The sequence below is a fragment of the Sardina pilchardus genome, chromosome 12 (assembly GCF_963854185.1).
Source record: "Sardina pilchardus chromosome 12, fSarPil1.1, whole genome shotgun sequence".
NCBI classification, from domain to species: domain Eukaryota; kingdom Metazoa; phylum Chordata; class Actinopteri; order Clupeiformes; family Clupeidae; genus Sardina; species Sardina pilchardus.
The window spans coordinates 12,188,886-12,202,044 of record NC_085005.1 but is presented as its reverse complement, the minus strand read 5'-3'; the positions used below and the strand labels follow the sequence as shown (position 1 = coordinate 12,202,044).

Sequence of the window (13,159 nt, the reverse complement as noted above, 5' to 3'; positions counted from 1 at the left end):
GAGGTCAAACAGTATAAAAAGTGAAGGAGGGAGGGAGGAGGGACCAGTGGTTTCTCCCCAGGGCTTGTCATATATTGTGACAGTACTAGTGTCACAACGTGCAAATGATATATGTGTGTGTGTGTGTGTGTGTGTGTGTGTGTGTGTATGTGTGTGTGTGTGTGTGTGTGTGTGTGTGTGTGGCACATCAGTGGGACTTCTGTATAACACACTGAAAGGCAAATTGCACACCTAGCTGACTTCAAGGTGCACACGTTGTGAAGAGTCCTAGTGTGTCGCCTCGTGTTGCCTGTGTGGACGGAAAAAAAAGTTGTACTACTTTGCATACAATAACGACTGTCCACCGTCAACTAGCATGCAGGCTTCATTCTGATGCTAGCACGGGTGAAGGGGAAAGGAAAAAGGCAACAACAACCCAGTGCTAGCTTACCATTTCCACACCACTTCTATTCACTAGAGAGAGTATGCAAAATGTATCAACTTCTAATCAACAACGTGTTTAACAACAAGCTGCAAACGACGCTGGCATTAACTGTCCTGGGAGCAATGGCAGTTATGAGATGACACTACACTACATCATAAAAACCCCAACTTCCATATAATGCGATGAATTGCTGTGTCTCACTTCCTGCCTGTCTCTGTACAAAAAAACAATGGAATTTCACACTCTTGAACAGAAATTCCTCATGTGGCTCAATAGATTATGGGCCAAATGGAATGCTAAGCTAACAAACCAAGCAAATAGAAACCATTAATGGAATTAGAGAATCCATCATCTGATTCAGATGATCTCATACACAAACACACACACACACACACACACAAACACACAAAGAGTGAGCCTCCTGGCATTTAGATGTAAGGAATCAAAGCCGCCTCTACCCCACACCAGTGCATAGGAACTATTTCCATGGGTGCAAAGCTCAAGCACATGCTATAACACCATGAATGAACAGGCATCTTTCCCCCTCAAATATACACACACTCACACACACACAGAGACCCTAATCCACCTCTGTTCACAGATTCAGTCCGAGATCCACAGAGCTATCCAGTGAAAACCGCAGACTACGTCAGAATCACACTTCCTTAAAAACACACACAGCGAAACCTCACAGCCCTGTGCAAAGAAAAGGCGTAATGATTTACAACTGTTAACACAGAGCGGACTTGCAAACACTGATCTAACACTGAGAAGAAATTCAGACAGACAGACAGGCATGCACACGTGCGCGCACACACACACACACACACACACACACACAAACACGTTAGGATTGTTATGGACATGCACTGCAGGAGTGGGGGTGTTAAGTGGTTGCCTAGAAAACGCATTAGTCATCTACCCGTGTGTTTCTGGTACTTAGTCCCTTATTATTTTACTTCTTATCAAGCCACAGGCACAGCCTTAACACATGCACCCTTCCCCCAGCTCTTTAACCAGGCTGGTGTCCGGACTTGCCCAAAGTCGAGAGCCGAACCAACAAGCCCACATCAAGCCACCCTTCACGGATCTTTCTAGAAACAGCCACAGTTCAGGCCTGAGAGGTTGACTCCTAAAACTCTCCCATTTTGTACGAGCGTGAAAGCACCAATATGGGTGTGTGCATGTAGCCTACAAACACACACGCAGAGGCCTTTTTTTCTAGAAAAACAGAGGTGGAACAAAAGCTGGGAAGGAAATGGTCACTCTCACTCTGTCCAAAGAAGACATGGCCAGCGCAAAGCTGAACTACAGGTCAGAGACCCACCTACCCATACCCACACCCACACTCGCCCTCCTCTACAAACGTTCTCACGTGCATGTCCATTTATTTGCTTGGTACACACGATCCCTCTCTCCCAACTCCTCCCTTGGCCATAGTCGCCTGTAACGGGTATACAGACACTGGAGGACTAAACCTAGAGGTTTCCTCTGCCTCTGGAAGAGCAAGGAGTGCCCTTCACTTTTCACTGGGGGTCAAGTTGTGATTCAAGGGAAAGCAAATATTTACTCTGATCATCTATTGTTGGTGAAGAGGAGGACTGTGGGTAAACCTGCACATTCTTCGTTTACTGCCCGCATAAGGCGCTGACAACTGTACCAATTCAGCAGGGTGAAATACAGCTTGTTTTTTTCGATGACGACCTGTAGGTTGCCAGATAAACCCAGAGGACATTACTAGCATATCACAACAAATGATATCCTACACATCACAACAAATGTTTGAAAATGGGCATAGTGAAGAGGCTACAACTATCGCAGAGCCCAATAATCCCGTCTGACAACTGGCTACTGATTGTCTGTTTAATTTATGGAAGTCTTTATAGGAGACAGGTGCAACCACACACGCAAATGTGCAGGGAAGTTGACTTTTGATTTTTGCCAATATTTTGTCAGGGCAAGGAGGACTTGTCGAAAACAAGGAAGCATTTATTTGGGATGAACAGTTGCCTATGCTCAGCAACCGAAACGTAGGCTAAGTCTTGAGAGGTATACCAAACTTGAGAGCGAGGAATGGGAACAACAGAAGAAATGCGCAGACAACATTTTGGTCAGTTTTCAAAATAAAGCCGACTGGGATTTTCTAATAGGCCTCACGATGAAACTTAAGGCAAGACCTCAGGCGTGCCAGCTAGGCTTTATGGCGTTTAAAATGAATAAGTCATCATTTACAGTTATCGCAAAATAGCCTACCCGGGCCAACTAGGCTACTACAACAGGTGTCTGTGGAAAGCTTGTGAATTCATAGGAGACATTACATAATGAAGTTGCAAAAATATCAGTGTGGCACTGCTAGCTGGTTTGCAGGCAATCCATATCTCACAATGTCCGGACCTCGCAGGCTACCGATAAGATAACGAGTACTGCCGTATAGCAAGACTATTTCAAGAACCATTCATCCTCTTACCTTTGAGCTGAGGAAGGGGTGAAAGCTCAAGGCAGGCGCTCTGAGTCCGAAACTGGGAAGAGCCTTGAGATTTCTTCTGTTTCTGGGCCTTCCTCATCGACTTTCGGGTGAATCCGTCCACTTTCTCAGACGCGGTGATAGCCGACATTTTGATTCATTCACTGTGAATTATTTTTGACAAGTGCGGCAGACGGTCAGGTTCAGCTTTCCAAGAAAGGATTAGCTGTTTGAGGACTATCAGTAGGCTTTTCAAGAGAAAATACAGGGGCACACCGGCGTGACCGTGTTCCCTCGTCTTCTGTGTTCTTTTTAACAGTTTCTTCCAAGAGCCCGCATCTCTCTGGCCGCTGGCAGCTTGCTGGACTGTTTACAAAATTAACCGTATAGAGTGGTAAAGTCATCCAATGACATCGGTACAATAAATCATCGAATATTCCCAGAATATGAACGGAAGCAAGGAACCGAGAGTCAAATTATCAGTTAACGCTAGTCAGACTTAGTTGCGTTGTCATTTCCGAACAATCTACAGGTTTCTATGTCGGCTTGATATAACGTTTCCGTAAAGGCAACAAATGAATGCAAGTTTCACCAGAGTATTAAATAACAACAAAGTAGCCTCGACATCTCAGAAGTTACATTGTAACACATGCTCCAATGGTGAGAATTCTGCTTTCTGAAGCCGCGTCATCCCGTTCCAGCATAGAACAGAATGTTGACAAGTTGTTCAGCTGCTTCACTAAATCGCGCAACTGTAACGTATCACAAGAAGCACTCTAACTGTCATATTAAACCCGTAGTTTAATGTCCGCGGCTTATCTTCACCACAAAAGCTTAATTGGCCGGAAAAGTAGGTTCATATCCGTGCAGGTGAGGTGAGTGTACCGTCCATGCCGAAGAATTATAAACAGCTGTAGCGCGTCTCTTCGACGTTGAATAACATTCTGTACTTGTGTCACAATGCGTCATTGACGGGCGGCAACAATATCCAATCTCGATGGGCTACGAAATGCTTGGACCAATAGAAACTGAGGAGCTGCGTGACAATGACATTCTCAAGAAACCAATAGAAAGTTTGCAAAGAGGAAAAAATATGTAGGCATTACTGTACGGATTTTCTGGTCCTCAAATGCAAATTGAGCGTAGGCTATTTAGATGTATTCACCGGCCAGTCAAAAGCTATTGGATAGTGGGTATAAAATGTGTGTTTTTAAGGACATTGCCATAATGAATAGGATCATCCTGGCACAATAAGCTCAATGATAACTTCAGGGCCATCTGTATAAAGTTTGCATTTCACCTCCCTCGTCCTCTGCTTTATCCCCCGAACAGAATAGTGTACATTAGTCCTTCAAATGCGCATGATCAGTCACTTGTTGAGGGTGGGTGGCAGGGGGTGGGGGCAAAGCCATACATTTTAGTGACCCGCACATGGTTTTAGGGTAGAATGTCTTTCAAAGGTGTTTCAGGCTTTTCTGGGGGGGGGGTAACAGTTGCACACACCGTGCCGCAGTCTTTTTGAGACACTAGACAGCGCAGTTATAGTTGTGCATTAGTTCACATGACTCATTTAATATTCCCAGATTTCTCAAATGGACACTCTACAATGGCAGTTTTTTGTATAGTGAAAAAGCTGAGTAGAGGTAGTAGTGTGCAAACCAAAGCGCTTGCATTTATTAATAATGTTAAGAGTTTCTCAAGACAGCTTTGGTCAATATACACAGCTAGATATGTACATATACACAAATGAACTTGTACAAGACTGCAAAAATATTCACTATCAAATGATCAAATTACATATAAAAATGTATACAGGCAAAGAAGAGGCTTTCATTTTTTTTACATGTGCACATTCAAACCACACCAACCTCACACGACACACAATATTAGATACAAAGCCATGCAGAACATGCAAGACAAAATTAGAGAATTATCTTTTGGATTCAAATCACCCCTCCCCACTTAAAATATACAATACATACATCAGGAAACACGGAATTTAAAAAAAAACAAAAAACACCTTGTATGTGAGGTGTGAGTACATAGTGTGTTCCTCGAATAAAATTATAAACATGACTTGTGTACATTATCCAAGAGTCCATACAAAAGCAAGTTTCCTCTCCCCGGAAAAAAATAGTGTCAGATCATTCTGGAGTCCTCTTGTGGAAGTAGGAGGAGATCTTTCTCATGGATTGAGGAGAGCGCAGCGTCTGTGGTCAACAGAATAAACGGGGGTCAAAAAACAGGAAAAGCTTAAGACAGGGCCGATAGACAGGAAATTATCTGTGCCTGAAATTATCAAATACATTCAACGACAATATAGAGAATAGCCTTTTTTTAAATATCGTACATGGCCAAGTTCAAGCCTGAATTCAGGCACCACGCCTGAACAGGCCTGGTAAGAGCGTTTCTGCAAATCTTAACATACCCCCTAAGGTCTAAGAAGTCCTGAACCCTCAGACTTAACAGACATCTATTGGTAAGTGATTGAGAAGCTGTAAGGGTTCAAAATGCTAAAAAACAGGAATGAGACTGCACCTGTGACCCATCTTTACATTTTGGCGACACCAAAAACATGTTGCAATCATGTTTCCGTTTCCATTTGAACGTATAACAGTTTACTAATGTTTTTTTTTTTCAAACTTCCAGCCTCCCCAGGTCACGTCACAATGCTATGAATTCTTGGTAATTTCCTCGACTAAGGTCTGCATAGACCCGGTCAAGATTCACCGTTCATCTGAATGAATCGTCACACACAAGCACTTTGTTCTCACTTCACCCAAAGCAACAACACACACTTTCAACTAAACACAGAAATATAGGGTGAGCGAGGACAGAAGAGGCACAAAACAAGTGATGTGAGCTAGGGACTAGAGGACATGGTTAAGATATGGGAGAGTATGAATTGTGTGCATAATGATGGCTCTACTACTGACATTTGAATGGTAGAATGCATCAAAGAAGGAAGAGGAGGTGCTTATGTATTGAGTAGTGTGACTGTGTTTGTGCACTTACCGGAGAGGCCGGTGTCCGTTTCTCCTGTCTCTTTCCAAAGCCGGGACTTCTGGAAGAGGGCGAGACTGGGCCGTGTCCTTTCTGCCGCGCCAGTCCCATAACGGTCAGCCAACCAGCTGCGAGCGAGGAGCTGTTTTCCTTATCCGCCTCGGAGTGTGAACCGGACCCGTGCTTCTCCTCCAGGTCCACAGCGGGGGGCTCGTCTCCCCTCTTCTCCCCGTCTCGGGCCTCACCTCTGTGGGCCACGCCAGGGCCGCTCCCCCCGAAGCCCAGGAGCCGGCCTCTCTTTGCCGCCGGGTTCAGCTCCGACACGCAGCCGCACGGCCCCTCGTCTCGGCAGCAGGCGTCCCCGTCGGCGGTCGTCTCCAGGCGACGCTTGGCGCGCCGTTCGGGTGGCGACGGCGCGCCCAGGCGAGGCTGCGGGCTCTGGGGGCACGGGCTGAGCACCTTCCTGAGCGGCGGGGTGAGCCGGTCGCCGGGGGATCCGGCAGGGGACCCAGGGGTGCGGGAGAGCCAATGGCGAATGGAGGCGCTGGAGGAGGGGGTTTTTCGGGGAGGGGTGAAGGCTTTGTGTCCCAGCGGGCCCGGCGTGCTGGACGGGAGAGGGAGGTCAGCGCCACTCGGAGCACAGGCAGCTGGCTGGGGAGAGGCCAGGGGCCCAAGGCTGTCTGTGCGGGGACTCTTGGCTGGGGTGAGTTCACACTTACTCAAAGAACCTGACAGGGAGAGAGAGACACAGAAAGAGAGCAAGAACATTTACTCCAAGGCATTACTCATAGGTTGATGTACGATGTCTACACCTCAGTATGTGTCATTTAAAGCTTTAACAGCAATTTAAATGCATTTCATTGTCATACTACTTGTGGTCTGCAAGTTGAATCTAATCTAATAGCTGCTACGTATCTAAATTAGTAACTGTAAGCACCCAATACCTTTCCACACTTACAAAAGCTTTTGAAAATTACCACTTTCCAGCACAAGAAAAATGTCAAGTGTTAAAAGTGAGTTTGTGAAATAATTGAGTGATCCTCCGACTAAACATACATCATTCCCTTTCCATCTCCCAGGACTCACCAGGATGAACAGGACTTGTTGACTTTACTTTGGGACACGCCCAACCCACGAGGTTCGCCTCGCCAACAGTGGAGCGCGCTCCGTCCTCACCGCGATTCATCCTCCAGATCCGGATGGTGTTGTCATCGGAACAGGAAACAATCTGACAAGAGAACTCTTGGAGATTAACCAGGGCACACATACGCTCCACATCAGTCACCTTTACTTCAGGTGATAGCACAAGAATAGCTAACCATGTGTACAATGAGAACACTCTAATGTGACACCTACTCCAACTCCAACACCAAGGTACAGGCCATCCACACAAGCAGTTTTATCAGGGCTCATTTTATGTTTGTACTCACTTGCATCGAAACCATTATATCAGGGAGGCACAAATCCCACTCACTTTTTTAAAAAATAGTTAGGACCATATGAAATTTTACATTAGCTATTTTAGCAGGGGTAGGCTACATCTGTTATCTGACAACAGCTACCTAGTTATGGTAACAGAAATAGCCTGTCTATCTGCATGCTGTTTTGAGGACAACAAAAAACATGATCAATCTTAATACCATGGAAGAGATGGGAGACATATTTGCTTTGTAGGTTTAACTGGCCATGACCGGTGTTTAAGGACAAAACTACTTTGGTTAACGTTAAGGCAACAGTTGGTTATGTCGAAGTTCTGTCATTCTAGAAAGAATGCTCAGCTCATCCGGTAGGTTAGCTTGGCCTGAGGTCAGAATGTATGACTGTGACTGTAAAAGGATTAGCTAAAAAGACTTCAGGGGGAGAAACCACACACTCCACATAATGTATCCCACCCACATTTGTCATTCTTCCGATGCCCATGATTGCACCAATTGCTGTGGCGTGCAAGGACGTTTGTCTGCATTTCAAACCTTCACTGACCGTGGTGGTAAAAAGAAAACAAGGCAAGCACACTCGAAAAAGAAAAGCAAAAGCTATCAGCGAGTTACCTTTGTGAAGTCTGTGGGACACCACGCCACCGAGGTGACTTCTTGACTGTGGCCCTGAAGCATCATGGGAGCCTGGCTTGGCTCAGATATCTGGAGCGAAAAAAGAGGTCAGAGCGAGGTCAGACAACTGACAAAAACCAAACGCGTGAAGCAGGCAGCACAGAGCGCCGTTCACGAGAACCAGCATGTTTCAGCCGGGCTGAACAGGAGGGCATGGAGCTCAGGCGGCCAAACAGCTTTCCAGAGGCTCCTCAGGTCAGCACATGTTAACAGGCTCAGAGAGAACTTCCCTGGAGAGCCGTTCTTGGTAAGCACAGGACCAGAGACAAAAGATGGAAGACATACGAGGATCATCAAGGGGACAGTTCTCAGCATGACCCCCATCATCCTGTATGCCCTCTCCATCCAATCTAACCCACACCTGAAATAACACTAATCTAATAGGCATGGTCACAGATAAAAAGAAGGGGCCTTACCTTCCAGATGTAGGCGTTGTGGTCACTGGAACCGCTGGCCAGGAACTGGTTGTCAGGGCTGACACTGGATTTCACGTAGAAGGAAGAATTGCGGTGGCCACTGAAGATTGCCACTGAACGGAAAAACACACAAAAAAATATATATAGCCATAGCCAGAAGTCAGTCGCTTGCAAAGAACACAATGCAATTTTATTTCATTGATGTTGCACTTAAATGTCAGTGGGGAGTTCTTTGTGAATCCTTTTCTGAAAACAAATGGTCTTGTAATAGCATTAAAAGGTTCTTTGGTTGACTTATTTTGTCACAGTAACCCAGAAGGTCCGCTTTGCCAGCATTTACTTTTAATGGTGTTTGACTTGGAACACATTGTTTTCTGCGAGCACATCCACTTGAGGCAAACAAATGTGCCACTGGAGAATTCCCTGGCTGTTCAACATTCCCAGTCTGACAACAGGTTGACGGCTCAGATGCCATGGTACAATCGTTCCCTGTGGCTCTTGCAGGAACACAATGTACCGAGTCTGGAACTGTCAATGTACTGCTCAGTGAATACAGGGTTATGCTGTATTATGACTATTCTGTACATTTTAGAGTTGCTGTATTGTTACATTAATTTAATGTTTCCACCATCATTTCACTGGTTTATTTAACCTTTGCAACATCCTATATTATACATTGTAGATAGTGATCGAATCGGTCTTCCGGAATTATACAGCTGGTTAAGCTCACTAACATTCTGTCACTGAGTCACGGTCACAGAATTAACTGAGGCCTCCCGCATTTCTAAAGATTTATACAGCCATACATTATTGCAGGCCAAAGAAAAGGATACATTTTGTGTAAGACCAGCCATGAACATACCTGCCTACTGTACATACATTAAAAGCTATATTGCGCCACCTATTGCAATATTGAGGTAACAATATTTGCCACTTTGACAAATTTGCTTCAAAAACATGTTATCACTTACCACAAAACTGTTTCAACTTTTGAAACATGCATGATAAAAATACAAGAAAGAATGATTCATTAATTGAATTTTTCCTTTACCTGGTGTTGTTTTGAGGCCACTGACGTTGAACATGTAAATATTGTCATCCGTGCAGTTGGCAAATAGGTTGGAACATGTTGAGTCCAACGCAAGCCCTGAGAAGCCTGCAAATTCGACACATAATTGCACATTTAGAATTCATGGCTGTGGAAAGCTGAAGGCCAAATTTATCTTGACAGTACTTGTTTATTGCCTGGTTTCCTAGTACATCTTGCCAAATTAAGGAAGAGAATTATAAACTGTGATCCATAAGAACTAATCAACACTCACATGCAGCCTATTGCTCATCTTCTGAAATGAGTCCCTAATATGACAGGCAAAGGATTCTCTAGTCTAACTGATCTACTTGTGATTTACTGGAATGACAACCATTTTCTTTCCCAGAAGAGCAAAGGGTTGTATCAGGCCTCCACAATGCCACGTGTTTGCACATTCTTACTTAAGTACAACTGTTTATTTAAGTGAGTCATCCAGGGCACTCACCAAGCTTGCGAGTGCTGGAGCCTGGGTACATATACACCTGCAGAGGGACAGGCTCGTGGTGATAGGCCGTGTAGCTCTTCCTTAAGTCCCACATCTTGATTGTTCTACAAAGAGTGGAAAAATAAAGACACCTCATAAATAATTGTGATATAAAAACTACAAACACAAACGTAAATGGTGAGAACTTCAGAACTTCCTTTGACAAAATTTCAAAGGAGTGCTTTAACATTTCGATCACAAAACACACAGTGTAATCACCACAAAGTGAATTTCGGCATAAAAAAAAGGAACCTCGCCTCTGGTAACTCCAAGTTCTGCATGCACAATGCACTTGTAGTGTTCTACTCTTACCTGTCTACAGCCCCTGATGAGATCAAGGTGTGCTCATCACGAAACAGCACCACAGTCACGCTCTGTTGGTTATCCTGAGGACACAGTCACCAGAGAGATTCAGCAAGAGTACAGCATAAACATCAACCTCACGCCCTCCAAACTACTCAGTCACACACATCATTCATGCTTCCCCAAGTCACACACATCATTCAAGTCTAATTTTCCCCAGGTAAATCCTGCTAATCTGTCAAACACTACTTTTTTTATGTCACACTACTGCACATATGCTTATTGAACAAGTTGACAAAACAATTAGAGCCTTGATTCCCCAGATGAATAATCTGCAACAGTTGCTGCTAAAATATAATCTCAAAGCTAAAAGCAGTATTTGTTGTCATAGCGCCACTCACAGCCACACGCTGGCATTGCACTCTCTTCTTGGATTTGGGCGTCTTGGACAAGTCCGCTTTGTTTCTGTTGTGAGCGCCGCTGATCTGCTTCACTTGTCTGTAGAAACCATCTGAGACAGAAATATAAACGGTTATACTCCCATCTCCCCGTGGGATTTTTGTAGATGAGAAAATAACTGCGACACAGCACAATACATAATAATATATTTGTTTTCTATATATTTTTATGCATAGATATATAACTACAATTGAACTTAAATCCACTATGGCATACAACTATACATTATTATTGAGCTTTATACTTTTTAAATGGGTTTAAAATAGTGATTTGTTTTCACTACGGTGATTGCTATTTTGTGTCTTATAGTGCTTTTAGACATGTCACTGAAAGAAAGAACAGAAGTGTGTGTGATACGGTGTGATGCTGGTGTTAAAGCTCGGTCTCTTACCTTTCTTACTGCATCTTGTGTCCCAAAGCATAATGTTGCCATCTCGACCTCCGGTGCAGAACACAGCTGTAGGGAAAAAGAGAAGAGACATGTGAGCTGAGCGCTTCAGTGCTACTGATGCAGCAAGGAGAGCTGTCAACGCAATGGCATGGTCAGGTCATTCATGATTGTCTTACCTGAGGGGTCAACAAACAGCCAAATTAATTGCAGCACAATTAACCGGAAAGTGTAAATTCTCATGTGTATGTGTATGCCTATTACCTTTCTCCTGTTTAGAAAAGGCCACAGACTTGAGGCTGCACTGGTGTCCCTTGAAGCTTCCTAACAGGTCTCCACTCTTCACGTCCCACAGCCGCGCAGACTGGTCCCCTGATGCAGTAACCTGCAGGACAGATGACAACAAGGAATTAACATTTTGTGGATGCCTTTTTAGGTAGTCATTTGTTTAGTTTGTACACTAATGTACAGTATAGAAATGCATAATAGTTTGCAAACTATTTTTTCCAAGAACTAATGAACACATGGTGCAATTTACAGTCCACAAAGACTAGATGGCAATTCTGCTAAAAGGCAGTTGACACGATTACCAAATTTTAGATCAGGTTTATTTACCAGACTGGCCTCTCCTGGTACCCATGCGACATCAAAGATTGCATTGTCATGTGCCATCCACTCTGAAGGAAATGACAGACATAACAGTACATATTTAAACATTCTGGTCCTTTCATTACTTACAAAGCTTCAAATATGCCCCACCCACATGATTATACACTCGATGACCTAAACAGACTGGGGGTTGAACACAAGACGCTGGTCATCAGTGCACCAAGGACAATATTCATCAAGATGATTCATACATTACCTTTCAAGATTGGTTCTTGACGGTTTTCTGTATTGTACAGCCTGACGATTCCATCCTCGTTGGCCACTGCCAATACATTCTGTAGATGTCGTGCTATATAACGTTCACATGCACAATATGGGGACGTTAGAGAGCACCAGATGAGCACAAAGACTACCCATGAGCTACAATGAATATGCAGTGACTTGTGAAAAGTGTCACCATTTTACCTGATGAAAAGCTACATCCAAAAGGCGGCACCACAATGCCCAAATTTCCATAGGAAATGTGCTCATCTGGTCGGGCGCACTGATAGCCTTCCAGCAGTGGTGAAAGTGGATATGTCGGGTAGAAACCTAAAGCAAATGGACGATCCTTAATCATCAGAAAACTAGGAAGCCACCCAGTGCAGTCCCGCCAACACTGTTACGTTACTAGCCCTCTGGACCTCCCACTCTGGCTTAACGTTAACTTCCCAGCCAAAACAAAATGTTCTGTGTAAGGTTAACATACGACATTACAGCACATGTTCAAATTCTATATTTTGAGAGGCCTTGATCATCAATCAAAGCATAGTACTGTTATGTTGGATCGGACAACCAAATTTCAGTTTTCTTTGTCGCGTTCAGACGGCTAACGTTAACGTTACATTCCTTTGGCTCGCCGTGACTCATGTTAACCTTACACATTTAAATTTGTGTTACATTAAATATCAGCTCAGATTACATCCATGCAACAGCAACATCCTCAAAGCATGACAAATATAACTATACTATGCAATGGATCAACTTCTAAAGCATATTTATTATGTGGTGAGGTAAATTGCTAGCACTCGATGGTCAGCTAAATAGTCTCCAAAACTACCAGACGAAAGTACCTGGTAAGGAAGTACGACACACACATCTAACATTAAACAAAGTTGCTGATCACTTACCATTGCATTTTCGTTTGCTAACTCCTCTGTCAACCAAGGCGCGAAACAACATTATTTAAAAATCACGGAATTATGATCAAAAATAAGGAAGGTTAGGGACGTCTGGCTACTGCCGCGTAGTACCGCTTGCTAAATGTGCGAAAACCCCCTTCCCGCGAACAGTGTGGCCAAAGACAAAAGACAAACTACCCGCTAAAATGATGTCATACCACTCAACGCTTTCTGATTCGCCAAGGTATCTG

The 13,159-nt window shown here is 44.1% G+C and overlaps 2 protein-coding genes across 2 annotated transcripts in view; both read right to left on the bottom strand.

Moving 5' to 3' along the window:
• ppp2r5a (protein phosphatase 2, regulatory subunit B', alpha isoform) overlaps positions 1-3,794 on the bottom strand; it is a 62,345-nt gene extending 58,551 nt beyond the window's left edge. Inside the window, exon 1 of the mRNA XM_062550389.1 lies at positions 2,892-3,794. Within this exon, the coding sequence (XP_062406373.1) occupies positions 2,892-3,039 (148 nt within the window). The 5' untranslated portion in view covers positions 3,040-3,794. The remainder of the gene's footprint in view (positions 1-2,891) is intronic.
• A 741-nt stretch (positions 3,795-4,535) lies between these two features.
• dtl (denticleless E3 ubiquitin protein ligase homolog (Drosophila)) lies at positions 4,536-13,089 on the bottom strand. The gene is made up of 15 exons (XM_062551394.1): positions 12,918-13,089; positions 12,214-12,339; positions 12,005-12,097; positions 11,755-11,816; positions 11,404-11,524; positions 11,143-11,208; positions 10,694-10,803; positions 10,302-10,375; positions 9,951-10,054; positions 9,467-9,571; positions 8,416-8,528; positions 7,940-8,029; positions 6,978-7,119; positions 5,904-6,619; positions 4,536-5,098 (listed from the first exon to the last, which is right to left on the bottom strand). The coding sequence occupies exons 1-15, from the start codon at positions 12,967-12,969 to the stop codon at positions 5,033-5,035; spliced, it is 2,040 nt and encodes a 679-aa protein (XP_062407378.1). The 5' UTR covers positions 12,970-13,089; the 3' UTR covers positions 4,536-5,032.
• Between the last annotated feature and the right edge of the window lie 70 nt (positions 13,090-13,159).

Excerpts from the sequence above, each read along its gene's own strand:
- dtl (XM_062551394.1), bottom strand. The coding sequence starts at position 12,969 with ATGTTGTTTCGCGCCTTGGTTGACAGAGGAGTTAGCAAACGAAAATGC. Across the intron at positions 9,572-9,950 it reads CTCCAGCACTCGCAAGCTTG|GCTTCTCAGGGCTTGCGTTG; the intron begins GTGAGTGCCCTG and ends TCGAATTTGCAG. Across the intron at positions 8,529-9,466 it reads TGGCCTCAAAACAACACCAG|TGGCAATCTTCAGTGGCCAC; the intron begins GTAAAGGAAAAA and ends TTTTCCGTTCAG.